Source organism: Necator americanus, chromosome II, assembly GCF_031761385.1.
Source record: "Necator americanus strain Aroian chromosome II, whole genome shotgun sequence".
Taxonomy (NCBI): Eukaryota; Metazoa; Nematoda; class Chromadorea; order Rhabditida; family Ancylostomatidae; genus Necator; species Necator americanus.
In genome coordinates, this window is record NC_087372.1 from 10,590,844 (window position 1) to 10,606,046 (window position 15,203).

The following is a 15,203-nucleotide window of genomic DNA, read 5'->3' on the forward strand; positions in this document are numbered from 1 at the left end:
CTGCTCTCCTTGTGAAGGGAAATCTTCCTCGGAGGAGGCGATGGTCCGATCCCGTATAGAACTTTGGTACAACACCGACGTCCGTCAGGCAGAACCTTTATTGACGATGATGTGGCCTATTTCATTACGATACCCTCCACCGTCCAGCGTAGAGAGGAGGGCTTCTGGATTTGCGAGTTCCCAAGGATGGTCTTAGTCGTCATGATGAACTCGGAGAGCCTCTCCCCTGGTCATTCCATTGTAGGCCGTGAGTCCCGATGTGAAGTTCTTCCGGCGTTCTTCTTGGGCCAACCTTGGCGTTGAAATCGCCAATTATGACCTTGTGGAAGGCATGATCTTCTCGGTAAAACTTTTCCATTTCCATATAGAAAGCTTCGAATTCTTCTTCTTCGTAGCTTGATGTTGGAGCGTAAGCGACGAAGATAGTCAAAGCTGGTGTTGGACCACATCTTCTCATTCGCAGACGTCTGATTCGGGTCGTAAGTTGTTCGAAAGAGTCGATGTTCTTTGCCATACTCCTGTTGACGAGGACGCCAACTCCACCAACACCTCTACTGTCGCATGTTCCTAAGAACAGTTCTTCTCCAGTTTCATATACGGCGTTGAGAGGGTGACGTCGTCTCGTCTCGGTCAGTCGATGACGTTGTGCTTGATCTTCTTGGCTTGCATTATCAGATCTTCGATGTCCGCTTCCGATGCAAGCGTACGTGCGTTATAAGTACAGATCGCCATCTTAGTCCTTTTCCGTTTTGGTAGCCTACATAACTCCTGCAACCCCGTCCTACCTGGCACTACCGTACCAGGCTTTCCTCCGGAATCAGGAGACTCTTTTCTATTACTGTGTTTTGCGTAAAAATTTTAAAACCCATGGGCAGGTTGCAAGCCTGTAGTCCCATGAGTTTCTGGGAGAACTTCCGTTCTCCCGAAGTGGACATGTGGAGCTTATTTGTTGGAGGCGACTCCCTTGCACCTCCCAGTCACTTGATTGCAGGCTTTTGGCCGGACCGACGTGCGGGATACATGAGGATGTCATGAGTCAGTCCTGGCTCAGCAGAAACAGGGAGTCCATCCCCTGAATCCACCTGCGTCTCTGGGCATACACAAGGTCGCTTTTGGTCCGCGATTAGCCTCCTATCCGCCACCCAGGGACGCGCCACGTAGCCTTGTGACTAACCGGCTGTGATTCCTCGAGTGAGGGAGATCCGTGGAGCTTGGGGGTAGTACGACAAAATGTAAAGTTATATATCGATCTGAGGCACTAAAAAAGTTGGAACGATCGAAACGTAGATGTAACTAGCTGCATATATTTAAGGACTCATTTGAGAAGAAACAGGTAGAAGGCATCACGAATTTCATTAATACACAGAAACTTTTATAATATATCACAATCAATCGGGCCTGGATCCGAAAAAGTCGTTCAGGGAATCTTCGGACATCGGACATTTTCGGACAGCGGACATCTTCGAAAAGGAAATTTCTTATGTGATCCTCTGCCTTATCATGCTGCTGTCTTAGTCACCGACTCTAAGATATCTGTGTAGGAGTAACTCTCACAGCTGATTATTTGTTCATATGTTCTTCTCGTTTCATACGGCTGCTGTTCACCATCAACATCGGCATTTGCGTAACGCCACTATTGTTTACCTACCGTACCACTTTGTCACTCGCGTCGCTCTCGGATACGATAATGTACATGATACATTGGCCAAGGTCAGTTGCCACGTGAAACGCACCAACAGAGTTGAGTGAACGAAATAACTTGATTACTATTCCTAATATTAACACTAGAGCATCTTTTCCGCAAAAAGTAACAACATCTTTGCAAACGCTATACCATGGACACCCCTCTTGCGGTGAGTGCAGCAAGTGCTTGATATGAATCCAGTGAGTCCTATTTAAACATTTACGATAACTTGTAGGTGCTGGGGATGTAAGAATGGTGGTCTAACAAGGGCCTTGTCGCGTAACAAGGAGATGAGGGCAAAGTGTAATGATTGCGGGACGTGTTATACAGTCGTGGTCTCCCCGCAGAAAAAAAACATCATTGCTGCTGACGGATCAAATGAGCATGATTCACGTCACAATTTGGGGAGTCTGCGGAATTAACGACGACGGCGCGAAGAAAGTTCGGCTGTGTACGGATGGTGCATCAAAAAAGATGACGTCGACAATTTGCGTTACCTTGGCTACCTTTGGAGAATCCTCACTTATTAAACGCTTGCACGCTTTATTCGGAGAATACGACGCACGATAGTTTTGCCCATCTTCGCAGACATTTGTGTTCGCTTGAAATAAAAAGAATATTTTATTTTCAGGATTCATATAAAGAACAGAAAATTGTATGAATGTTCGAATACAGTGAAATAAATGGCTGCTCGCGTTCCTCCTCAAATCTCCTCAAACTCTCCTTTTTCGCAAAATTTCACGAAGTAGAAGCTACCGGCATTAGGTAATTGCCGGGAGTGCAGGACCTTGCTGTTTTTGAGAATTTCTAATTAGAAAAAGTGGGTTCAAATTTCATTGATCACATACACATACTGACATTCTTGCAAAAAAAAACACGAGAGAATTACGAAAAGATAAAAAGATTGAGAGACTCGGAAATAACTACTCTCTCCCAACATCAGTAACCAAAACTCTGCAGAAAAAAAAACGAACTGAGAAGGTTATGGAAGATAACCAAACTCATGAATATTCAGTGACACGTCGTTAGGTGCCTCGTAAGGAAGTTCGATCGACAACGCCATTTTCCACGCAGTTCTGGTTTTTCTCTTGGTTTCAAAAAATGAGAAACCCACTGGTGCAGTTCTATAGGAATTTTAGAGGGAAGTGGATGTGATCGCACTCATAGAAGTGATCTGCACCTCTAAGTCTATCTATTCGTGGACAGATCTCACCCTTGTCAAATTTGTGGCATACTCTCTTTAAACGAGGTCCATCGTCTCGAAAGTCTTCTGAAAATTTTTCTTTCGAAAAGGCTTTAAAACAAGCTGAAGTTTTGATACTATGTAGTCAAAAAGCAACTTCGTGCTTCGTAAAAACAGAGACGCTCGAGGCCTCACTTTTTTCAAGGAGTTCAAGGATTTTCTGTGCACCTACAGAAACAGAAAAAGAAACAAAAAATACAAGTGGAATACAAATTTTTACAATTATTGTTAATTCTTCTTAATTATCACAATTTACAGATCTAAAGTAGATTTTGGTTTTTCTCTTGGTTTCAACAAATGAGAAACCCACTGGTGGTGCACTTGACCTGCTTATTCCGGCTTGTCAGCAATAGATTAGCATTTGTTCATCGATCAATCTCACTGATGCAATAGTCGACGTTCCAGGCGTCAGAGCTTCCAGGAAGTACGGAGACTACGGTATTTTACGCTGGTGCATGTGATGAGCACGTGGACTGTAAGGCTGATGCAATCGAATTACGGATTCTCAGCTGATGTTTTCCTGTAATTTCAGGATGCTTTTTCTTCTTAGAGCATGCTGCTCTGCTCAAACTCAGAATAAATAATAAAGATGAGATAAACATGTATGTCGAAAAATCTCGTGATCGAGGTATCCAACTGTAAATTTAAAAAAGAAGATCTTCTCCTCTCTTCATTTCAACTTTCGCAAATTTCTACAAGCTGAAGCTATGTTAGGTCTGATACGAATAATATTTTTTATTCCATGTCTTCAAGTACAACACTAAAAACGTCGCTTATTTACTACGTGAGATCGTAGGACCAAAACTATCAAAACTAAATTTTACAAAGCACCTAATTCTTTGGGTTGTGCATGAAATGAACCCAGTACAAACTGAGAGAAAAGCTATCAGCTCTAGTTTATCAATTTTTTAAACAGATTTCCATTATACAAAATAGAACTTTGCCCTCGAAGCTACATGATCCAGTCCTTAAGTGGATGCTTTCATGAAGGTCGCCGTTGTTTCTTGAACAGACACCAATGACGTCGTGGTCTCTTATAGAGTGGATTCGTTGCTGAATCCTTATTCACTGTGACGCTTGGAGCTGAGAAAAGAAGTTGACTGAGCTGTAATATTTGAGCTGCTCCTTTCCTCTCCTCTGCAAAACATTGCACGAAAAGGAATAGACTGCATGTTTTGGTACATGTAACGCCCTATAAACAGGAGGGAGCAAGTCATGTGAAACCCAGCTGACGTCAATGTCGCGTACGCAGTGCACCCTACATCCGCAAGATCAGCATGCGTAAAACACACACACACGCAGCAAACAAATTTTGTGTTTACTGCACAGTAAACTAGCCAAAGAACGCATTGTGTAGAATTTGCAACGCCAGTGAGTTCATTAGAGAACGCGTTGTTGATTTTCGGATTTACCATGTGAACGATCAAATAAAAACTTAGAAGGAAAGTATATAACTATGAGTTTCGTAATATGGACAAAAATAAAATTATCAGTAAGCGCATTGACGCTGCATATTTAATGTGCTGCTGGTGGAGAAGCGGTAAGCTGGCAACAGTAGCCAAATTTCTAGTTCATAAATAAAGTACACAAAAGACAAAAGTTAGGAAAATGTTGAAGAAAATGGACGAAATCTTCTGAAGAATTCAAATTCTATACTTTGTGAAATGTTCTGTACTGCAATTAGAGCGCAGTTATCGCTTCAGCGCAGTTTTCTAATTGTTTTACCGTTGTACTCGTTATACATTTACTGCAGCTCGTTTCTGATACATTATAACACTACTTGGTTATGGCAGCGGAGAGTTTCCGACGAGGGTCTCTGGAATTCATCGACTGTCTCCCCAGCAGGAGTTGGTTGTCGATGAATGGACCAATCATAAGATCTATGTACCACTTTTTTCACTTGAGCAAGCGCAACTCCCTGTACTACTACGTACTTTAGAAAGTCATTCCAGTGGTTGCGTTGTCTCTGTCTAAATTGCTTTTCTAGGTTCTCCTCCTGAACACTAACAACCTCAAGCACCTTCCTGACTCGTCCTCCGAGCAATACAAGAGCAGAGTTGTGAATTGGGTCGTCGTCACTCTTTCTAAGTATTTCTATCCGGTGAATGTTTTTTTAAAGGTTGTCTCCTCCATAAAAAGAATTGGAAGGTTGTTTTCGCATTGTCGTATTTCTTAGTTCAGAGAACAGCAGAAAGTTCGGTCTCGTCTAACTTCATAATAATTCTTCCTTCGAAAAGAAAACTCTTAGCCTTAGCTTCACAAACCGTTTCATCAATTGAATAACACACAATGAAGGTGAAGTACGATCATAATCTCACAAAGTGAACTCCTGCAGTTTTGCACACTCTGACCAGGAAAAGTTCTTTTTTTTACAATGGTTGTTCAAAATGCGATAATCAGCTAAGCGACAGCTACTGCTCCCCTTTAAAACTTTGTGATGATCTACATTCTGTTACTATTATATTGTGAGCTAGCTTGTTCTGGTTGTTTACCAATGAAAAAAGCAAGAAATCAAAGTATAAATGGTACCAGTTTTCTCCGCATCTTCGAAGTTTCGTAGTTCTATATCACTTTGAAAGCGGAAAACTACTAAAAGAAGAATTTCCGACTATTTTAAAAAAGGACATAACTATGGTTTCACAGATACTTAACTGTTCAGAAAAATTCTTCCAAAAATGATGTGGATGTAGTACGGATTTCCGGTGGAGTATTCGTATGCAGGATAGTATATTATGGAGAGCGTTCGAGCGTGCAGAAGTGTCCTAGGCGGAACAGGTACTCCGTCTGTGCAAATCTATTGAGAATCTATCTATCAAATTAAATGCAATATTTTTTAATGAGCTTTCGAATCTCCGTTGTAAGTGTCTCCATTGTCCAAGGATTAGCATCATCATATTCTTTTGCGAGCAGTTTTCTCTGGATATTGGGAGGAGACTTTTGACGAACCTTGCTCTTGTATTCCTTTGCATCAATATATTCTTCAGCCCGGGAAAAAGGACTAATTATTGATGATGTGATTCACTAATGTGATTCACAGCTTCGCGAAGCTGAGAAGCATTCTCGGATGATTGCGGACTTTGATTAAGGTTTTGAGGGAACATTCATTTCTTCATTCTGGAACTGATCTTGCTACTGTTTTACCGCATCATTGTAACTAGAACCTTTGCGAAGTGAATATTTAACAGCCCTAGCCGCTTCCCCTTCGCACTTATCTAAAAGGATAGGTAGCTTTTCGATATCTGTGTAAGGCTGTTCATGCACAAGTTCCGAGAATATCTCCCAAAAGGTTAAGATTCCGGCGGTTACCGTAAAACTCTGGAATCTGAAGGTCGTTTCTATACCAGTGAGAGGAGATAGTCTAAAATGGATGTGTAACATCAAAGAATGGAGAGAAAGGTGTGACATTCACAGGCTGCGATGTTGATGAAGTAGCTTGTTGGCCGAACTTTTATCGCTCACGACTGTCAAGATGTCATCTGAGAACGAGGTGCGCATCTCCTGAGTTGCAAGTTTCGTTGATCTCATTTCGAGATTTTGAATGAACTCTCGAGCTATTTCGATTAGGAACTCACCCTGACGTTCAATCCAGAAGCGTTCGAATTCTTGAAGGTAATCTAGAGAAGACTCCCCACCTTCACTAAATAGTAATATGGTATCCCCATATATGGCGGTTACGTACTCAAGTTTCAATTCCAGCTTGAAGGATGATTCCTTTTATGCAATTTCTTTGGGTACGAATGAAAACATAAAGATCTTTGCGAACCGTGGGAAAAGTTCACCCCTCCTCGTGTTCATCACAATCAGAAATGACCTTTTGGATATCACTGAGATGTCGTGTGATACGTTGCTTAGAGATTGTGACAGCAGGATGAGGAATGACCAGAAACGTTGAGAAACACGAGGAAGCGAGAGCGTGAAGCTGTGACGATGAATCTAGAATGATGTTAACTGGATGTGATGTGCCTTCTATATGTTTAATCTTGATATCATGAGGAAGAGGCAAATATAGCGCGGATGTTGATTGAACGAGTACGAGCGAACCACTAAATTACCGCAGATGATATTTTTGATAGCATGCATGTTACTGTATCTGAAAAATGCATAAGAAATAGGAGAGACCAGAGAAATGGAATCCGTAGAAACATCTTGATCCCTCACCGTCTCTGACACACGAGGGAGACCTGTTTATGATTGGGAAGCCCTTTAAGTTATCGGTAAGAAAATGTAAGAATAGTTTACCATAGCAAGTAACGATACTGAAGACTGTATTGTTGTGGTCTTCAATGCGAGGGCGCAGAAAACCTTTATATCTTACAATAGTCCGGCTTTCGGCAACAAAGCCGAATACAACCACGGATAAAGGAATGCTTGCTTGCTACCAACCGCAGTTAACGAGCGTCCTGAGTGGTCTAAAGGATTGAAGTTCAGGGGCTCCGCAACCCTCGTATACAATCCTAAAATTATTCACCAAAAGATAGTGGTACCGAAGTCAATTAAACAATGCTTGGAACAGAAAGTAGGCCGGCCAAGTTGAAAACATGAGATCAATGAAAGACAGATAAAGGAAAAGTCGTGTACCGAGCGGTGGGATCGAAAATAATATATCCGGATAACAGGTCTATCGTATTTCCGATGGGTCACGGCAGTGCACGGCAAACGTGGATCGATCCAAGGTATTGTTGGAAAAAAGAAGGACTTTGAGGTCTGACCCGAATGGATCGCACATATGCGGTTAGTAGCAAACACTAGCTGCCAAAAGACGCTGCGGGAGGATCTTCCAAAATACAGGCAGAAGAAGATTCTCGAAGTAGCACGAAGAAGGACAAGTCTGAAATAGTGCCGCAGAGATCTCCGCGAATATAATATTCTGCTAGCAGTCCTGTTGAGCGAAGACGAAACACGCACATCTTTTCGTAGTGAGATGGAAATCATTACGGGGAGGTTCTACTCGATCCTTTTTCGTTCATCAACTCCTATGTCAAGCCCGACCATCCCCACCGGTGAAGCTCGACCATGGATTCTCTCTTTGGAAGTGCGATTCGCTATCAAAACCATGAAACCTGGCACAGCCCCTGGACCTGACTTTCCAACAGCAGACCTTCCTCGAGCTAGTGGCCATCCACTTCATATAACTGGATGCACTGGATGAAGCCCAGAAGAACAAGCTGAAGTCCGTCAGGAGTTCAGCTGCTTACACCACATCCAGAAGGTCATAGAGGTTTGCCAGGAATACCGCCTGCCCCTTGTTCTAACCTTCGTCGACTATGAGCAAACCTTCGACAACGTAGAAATGGATGAAATACTGTCAACGCTGGCCGATCAAGGCGTGGACGCGTCGTATGTGAGGACGTTAGTCAATTGCTACGATCGATTCACCACTAGGATACAGCTTTTCTACCACCCCCTCACAATACCCATTGAAAAGGGGGCGACAAGGCGATACTATATCGCCGAAGCTGTTCACAGCTGCACTGCAATGGACAATGAAATCACTTTCTTGGAGAGAAAGTTACATACGTGTTGGTGGAAGATTCCTCTCCAAACTTCGTTTTAAAAACGACATCGTTTTTTTTTTCGTGAAGTACCAATGAAGCAGAAGCGATGCTCAAAGAACTGAACGAATCAGCGAAGAGAATAAGACTGCGAATAAACAGAAAGAAGACCCAGTAAATGAAGAACGCCTACTGCGAGGGCGGAGAATTGCAACTTGAAGGAGGTACTGAACAGAAGAATGAGAACAGCGTGTGCAGCACTCGCACCCGTCAGGAAAGCTACGGACCAACTGACAGACCAATATCTCCACCCCCTTCTTTTTGACTCGAAAGTTCTTCCAGCGTTCTGTTACGCGGCGGAGACGTGGGCACTCACCACTGCCACGTCACACAACACCTAGCCGGTCTTCGCAGCTCCAACATACGAGCAATGTCCTAGATGTACAAGAAGATGATGTACAAGATGGGATGATGTGTTCGCCACACAGATTGACCAGCTGGGAACTTAGCTGGATACAGCTCGGGGACCTCGTCAACGTCACCCGCGAAACTCGATAACATCTTGGATGACAAGGCGAAGGAACGAAACGGGTGAAAGAGATGTTGGGGCCCGCACATCTAGTGGAGACGGGTCATCTAAGTATCTAAGTAAGACTTCATGGAACTGTGTAGGTTGGTGTTTAGAAGGACAAATTGTTCGTTGCATCTAGCACTTTTCCTGCGAGCGATATCACGTCGCTGACCATAGGTAGTTAAAATCATCCAGATTTCCTTGTTACTGGCGGACATGTAGGGGAAATAACTTAAAATGGATCCTACTTGAGTACCAGAGTAGAGGATGAAGGCGCTAATACTTGCCATTATTCTGCTGTGGTATCGAGCACTCTATCAAGTTATTTATTCAAGTTCTGCAATCGAATCAATCATTGAAAGAGATTTCGTAACGTTTAGAGAAGGTGTTCGACATTCAGAAAACAAATTTATTTTTTTTTAGCAATTGACGATAATGCAATGATACTTTGCGATAGAATGATCATATTCTACGTGGTGGTGCAATTAGAGACGTTGGAGATGATTGTTAATGCACACAATTTTACGGAGGCGTAATATTTTTCGTATCTAATCGGTAAGGAACGCACAATATTTCTTCAAAAAAAAAATAAGTGTCGGAAATGTCACTTAACGATTTGACAAAGAACTCTCTCTTCTGGTATAAACCTGGATTACAATTTCTTGAAAACTCATTGACTCATTTCTACTTAGTGCATTAGGGTCACAAACAAAGTGTCAAATGTATAAAGGTCTTTAATCCCTTTGGCGACGATAATGGTCGATGATGGACAATACAGAGCATACTCGTCATTTGTATTCTGTGTCTAATAGAAACAGTAAAGTCACCGATGCAGAAAACGATGTTTAATATGAAGGAGTTGTACCTAGTAGTACCGTCCGCCGTTTGACTCCGTGTTCCTGAAGACGAAGATTTTAACCTCAAGCACTCTGTGAGACCCTCTGACCCTTAATGGCTTCTTAAGTGAGCACAACTGTGCTCACTTAAGAAGCCAGTAAAGGTCAGAGACTATTCAAGAGATTATTCTCGACCTTTCCCGTAAAGGAAAAAAGGAAAAAAGAATGAAGAAGAAGGTGTTGATCAATCCGTTTGAGATGTTCCTACATGCTCGACTTTAACTCAGAATTGTTCGAGGTTTCCGAACATTTTTTGTAGTCTATGCTACGACCTGCAAGTACCAGTTGGGGGTTTGAAAAAACCCGATTGTAAAGTCGCTGACAAACCTCCCTTCGTCTGCGCTACTAAAATGTCCTTACCCTTCCATGAAAATTTGTCGCTTAATAAAAGATCCGTCTTTGAGATCGGATTCCCCATTCTTGAAGAGCACGGAGAAATAAGGATGGCGGTGTTTCCACGGTAACACTAATAGTCCATCCTCAGCACCAGTTTTGGCTTCAGTGACCTCATTGATTCTGCAACACGGTAGAAACAAAGTGGTGTCAAAAATATTTCGTATTTCCACTTGACATTCATTATAATTGTCTAAGAGAGCAGGAATTGATAAATCTTAAACATATAATAGCACAAGATTTTCGAGCAACATAAATTCTCAGTCAGGTGTATGTAAGATTTCATAGACACCTACCTTTTCATTTTATTTCTTAAATTTGAAATAAGAAAAGTCACAATTTAATTCTCATCCCTATATATATATATATATATATATATATATATATATATATATATATGTATATGTATATGTATATATATATCAGATTTTCTACTGTACACACAAACACATAAGTATAAGACAATTATAGGCATATATTTGCTCATTTAAGAAACTACAATGGTGACTTTTTTATAGGATGTTGTCTATACGGTATTGATTAGTTGCAAAACATCTCCTGCTTCTTTTGATTTAAGAGCTTTAGCAATAGTCTCTACCGTCTCTCATAGCTTCACCACGTATAATGAGATTATTCTGTTGACGTGGCATTACAGCATTAATGCCTACATATATACGTTTCTTTCTCTAAGGTATAACATTCTCTCCAAACGTTATGAAATCTTTCATAACGGCTGCGATAATTTTTAACTCAATGTTTTATGTGGGGTTGTCTGTGGCTCACACAAGACCTTCTTACTGCAGAATATTATGTTTGGACGCGTTGCTTCAAATTCATCTTTTCACTCTACCTGGTTTCAGACTAAATTGTAGAGTAGAGGAATCTAATGAGGTGAAGTTCTTTAAGTGTCTAGTTGACAAACAACTTTTGATATAATCTACAGATCCAGTTTCAGTGTTACCAGCATCTCTGTAGACTTGTTAACAAACATTCGACATCCGAGTGTCCCGGAATCTGTCGATTCACGGCGGCAGAATACTATAGAATCAGCGCTGTAGGCCTCGAAGAAGGAGGCAGAATGCCTTCTGAAATTTGCATGAACCCTGCTTGGATTACAACTGCGACTCCAACTCCAACAACGACAGAAGCAACAATGCGGTTGCGCGCGGCCCGCTCAATCCCGAATTTCAGGGACCTATATATGGATTCCACCGCTTGCAAAAGACTTTGCGAAAAATTATTCAATAGAATTGTTAAAAGGTCCTCTTCTTGTACTCCACGCAATGACCGTAGAGTGAGTTTACACATAGCTATCAAATTCCTATGCTGTTTACGAATCCACTTTCAGTGTTTTTTTGAAAGTTGTCAAGGTGTAATTGGTAGCGTCGCTGCCACAGATGATTATAATGAATGTCCTTCTATATGTGATTCTATGTCAAATGGAATGCATTATCTTCATCTGCCTGTGCTGCTGACTCTGAACGAAGTTAGAAATATTTGCAAGACCCTTCATTTCCAAGAGAAGGCTAGAGAGCCTCAAAGAGCAACGGGAAGAAAATCAGCAGTGACCTATCCAAAAAAAGAAGTTTCGGATTGCACAGAGCTATGTGAAACCGTACTTCCTGAAACTCTTAAACCTTTTAAATACTTTTGTCCTGATGGAGGAAAAAAATATAACCCTGTGAGTTTACACACAGTTAACTTCTTTCCACGCTACTTACAAGTCCACTTTCAGTGTGTTCTCAGTTCTTGTAAGGGCGTTATTAACGGAACACTGATGTACGATGGCCAAGATGCCAAAGATGCTTGCTCGAAACTGTGTTCATCCATGGCGTGTGCAATGCGTGGCCGAAACATGGATAAACAACAGTTTGGTGAAGAACAGATTCGCAAACTTTGTTTAGAAATTGCACCGTCAGTAAGGACTTCAAAGCCTCCAAGAACAACAGCAGTAACCTATCCATACAAAGAATTTTCCAATTGCGAAGAATTATGCGTGTACGTATTTCCTAGAACTCTTAAACCTTTTAAATACTTTTGTCCTGATGGAGGAAAAAAATATAACCCTGTGAGTTTACACACAGTTAACTTCTTTCCACGCTACTTACAAGTCCACTTTCAGTGTGTTCTCAGTTCTTGTAAGGAGGTTATTAACGGAACACTGATGTACGATGGCCAAGATGCCAAAGATGCTTGCTCAAAACTGTGCTCATCCATGGCGTGTGCAATGAGTGGCCGAAACATGGATAGACAACAGTTTGGTGAAGAACAGATTCGCAAACTTTGTTTAGAAATTGCACCGTCAGTAAGGATTGCAAAGCCTCCAAGAACAACATCTGTGGCCTATCCAGAGGAAAAGTTTTCTAGTTGCAAAGAGCTATGTGAAATCGTACTTCCTAAAACTCTTAAATCTCATGAGCACTTCTGTCAAGATGGAGGAAAAAATTATAACCCTGTGAGTTTACACACAGTTAGCTTCTTTCCACGTACTTACAAATCCGCTTTCAGTGTGTTCTCAGTTCCTGTAAGGAAGTTATTCACCGAACAGTTATGGACGATGGCCGAGATCCCAACGATGCTTGTCCCAAAATGTGTTTGTCCATGGCAGCCTCAATGCTTGGCCGCAACATGAATAGACGACTGTATGGAAAAAAAAACTTTATTGAATTTTGTTCGAAAAATCTATCGTCTGGGAGCACTGCCAAGTCTCCAATAACAACAGCTATCCAAAGGACCTATCCAAAAGAAAAGTTTTCTAATTGCAAAGAGCTATGTGAAATCGTACTTCCTAAAACTCTTAAATCTCATGAGCACTTCTGTCAAGATGGAGGAAAAAATTATAACCCTGTGAGTTTACACACAGTTAGCTTCTTTCCACGCTACTTACAAACCCGGTTTCAGTGTGTTCTCAGTTCCTGTAAGGAAGTTATTCACCGAACAGTTATGGACGATGGTCGAGATCCCAACGATGCTTGTTCCAAATTATGTTCGTCCATGGCAGCCGCAATGCTTGGCCGCAACATGGATAGACGACTGTTTGGAAAAGAATACATTAGCGAATTTTGTTCGAGTATTGACCACAAAGACCACTACCAAGCCTTCGGCAGATATATTTGACACAGATGTGGTGACTAGTAGAACAGTTCTTTAACATGAGCGAATAAATTATTTCACGTCCTGATATGTTGTCCTTTTTTTCTTGCAGCCACGACTAACCTCATACAGCTATCGTAAAAGCATTGCACTGATATTCTTAGCGCAGTAACACCAGTCTTGCGTATGCATTTATATTGAGGTTTGAGATCAAATGCGAATTAGGAAGAATAAAAACGCCGAGTATGAATTATTTTCATTTTAATTTTTAAATGTTTTTCGAGCTACTGGCAAGTGTAGATCAATTACGTCTTCTTACCTCAAAGGAATAGACAAAGTGATCTTCCACTTAACGTTTTGAGCATTCTTCTTATTCGTCGAAGCTCTCTTGGTCGTGAAGGACAATGCTTCGTGAGAGCACAGACTGTGTTGAGATCAGGATCCTTAATTCTGCTATCCACTTGCATCAACTAAGACTTAAAACTGTAAACGTGAAAATTCTGTAGTGGAATCTGTGGTCTAAGAAGTCTGTTTTCGTGTTTTAAGATCGTTTGCGATAAAGTTTCTGCAAATTATGTGGAGAAAGAAGTGTGATTACGTTACCTATTCCTTTCATTCGCATGCTCTTTGATGTATATATATTATTATATATATTATTATATTATATATTATATATTTTTTGGTCGCGCCGTCTCATTAACGTATTCGTCGCCATAGCCTTTGCAAGAAATCAGGCAGGTTGCATCATATCTGAAACAGTTTCCTGGTTTACCTGTGGTACAAATAATGCAGTTTGGTGTTGTACAGATAGTATCGTACAAGCGATTCCTAACTAACTGGGGCTTCAAATTATTCGGTGCTGTTTCCACAATCTAAAATGGGCTATCTAAGTCTGCTCAAACAAGACCCCACCTAATAGCAGAGCTCATTTTAACAGATATGTAAGAAGAGCGGAAAGGGGAAGTCTCGTTTCAAATGTTTGGACTTCATAATCATTAAAAACTGCAATTCTGCGAGCCAAAGTTAGCGATTCCGTTCTCTCAACACGACCATGATGCCTTTTGCCGCGTGGAACATGCTGTTAATCACTGCTTTCTTCTTCATTTGAAATGGATGAGCAGAACCAAAGGAAACCAAGATTTTCTTGCTACTACTTTTGTGATATTATCTTGTGCGATAAGCCAACCTGGGGGCGGGTGCAGTGTAGCGGTTAGAGGTTCCGCTTCCTGCACAATCGATCGGAGGTTCGAATCCACCCTAGTGCTTGCCAAGCCTTTCATCCCTTCGGGGTCGTTGACTTGATACCAATCTTGTCTGGGAGGATAAAAACACTGACTTGACACGTCGGCTAGCCACCGCAAGTCGTTGTATAGGCCAGTTGCATGTTCGTGAAACTCAAACGATTCTGAATTGAAGTGAATGTGGGGGCGCATCCCAAGCGGATTGATTAACGCCAGAAACTTTATCCTTTATCCTTTAAGCCAATCTGGACGCATAAGAAATTAAGCCAGTAGCCTTTCTCGTTCTTTCATGGAGTCTGATAGCAGACATTGTTCAACTTCTCGGGCAACCATTGCCCTAGCTCCATTGCAATGATTCCTTAATAACATCACGCCACGAATATGAGATGATATGAATTTCAGGTGGATTATTCGTACACGGGATCGTAGATTATGGAGAGAAGGGTGGTTCCGTCCATTTCTCCCTAACTGGCGTAAAAAACGGCCCAGAAGACACGGCTTCGAGCGTTCCGGCCCTACTTTCTACAACGTGTTCGATTCTATTCGATTGGGGCAGCCTTGAGCATGCGCTGCATCTTCCGGGAAGTTAT

At 41.6% G+C, this 15,203-nt stretch overlaps 2 protein-coding genes across 6 annotated transcripts; one reads left to right on the forward strand and one right to left on the reverse strand.

Annotated features, from left to right (window-relative positions):
• Positions 1-199: 199 nt before the first annotated feature.
• Positions 200-514, reverse strand: RB195_017426 (uncharacterized protein; the record flags this gene model as incomplete). Its single annotated transcript, XM_064184423.1, has 1 exon — positions 200-514. The coding sequence occupies one exon, from the start codon at positions 512-514 to the stop codon at positions 200-202; it is 315 nt and encodes a 104-aa protein (XP_064040304.1).
• Positions 515-7,848: 7,334 nt separating this feature from the next.
• RB195_017427 (uncharacterized protein) lies at positions 7,849-13,396 on the forward strand (the record flags this gene model as incomplete). Of its 5 annotated transcripts, none has more annotated exons than XM_064184426.1 (10): positions 7,903-8,038; positions 8,144-8,276; positions 11,083-11,170; positions 11,235-11,573; positions 11,628-11,960; positions 12,015-12,347; positions 12,402-12,580; positions 12,647-12,734; positions 12,788-13,126; positions 13,181-13,396. In XM_064184426.1, 10 exons carry the CDS (start codon positions 7,903-7,905, stop codon positions 13,394-13,396), a joined length of 2,184 nt encoding a protein of 727 aa, XP_064040306.1. The 5 variants fall into 5 exon arrangements, with proteins under 5 accessions (XP_064040305.1, XP_064040306.1, XP_064040308.1 ...); XM_064184427.1 differs by having other exon boundaries at positions 12,402-12,535; XM_064184428.1 differs by lacking the exon at positions 12,788-13,126.
• Positions 13,397-15,203: the final 1,807 nt, after the last annotated feature.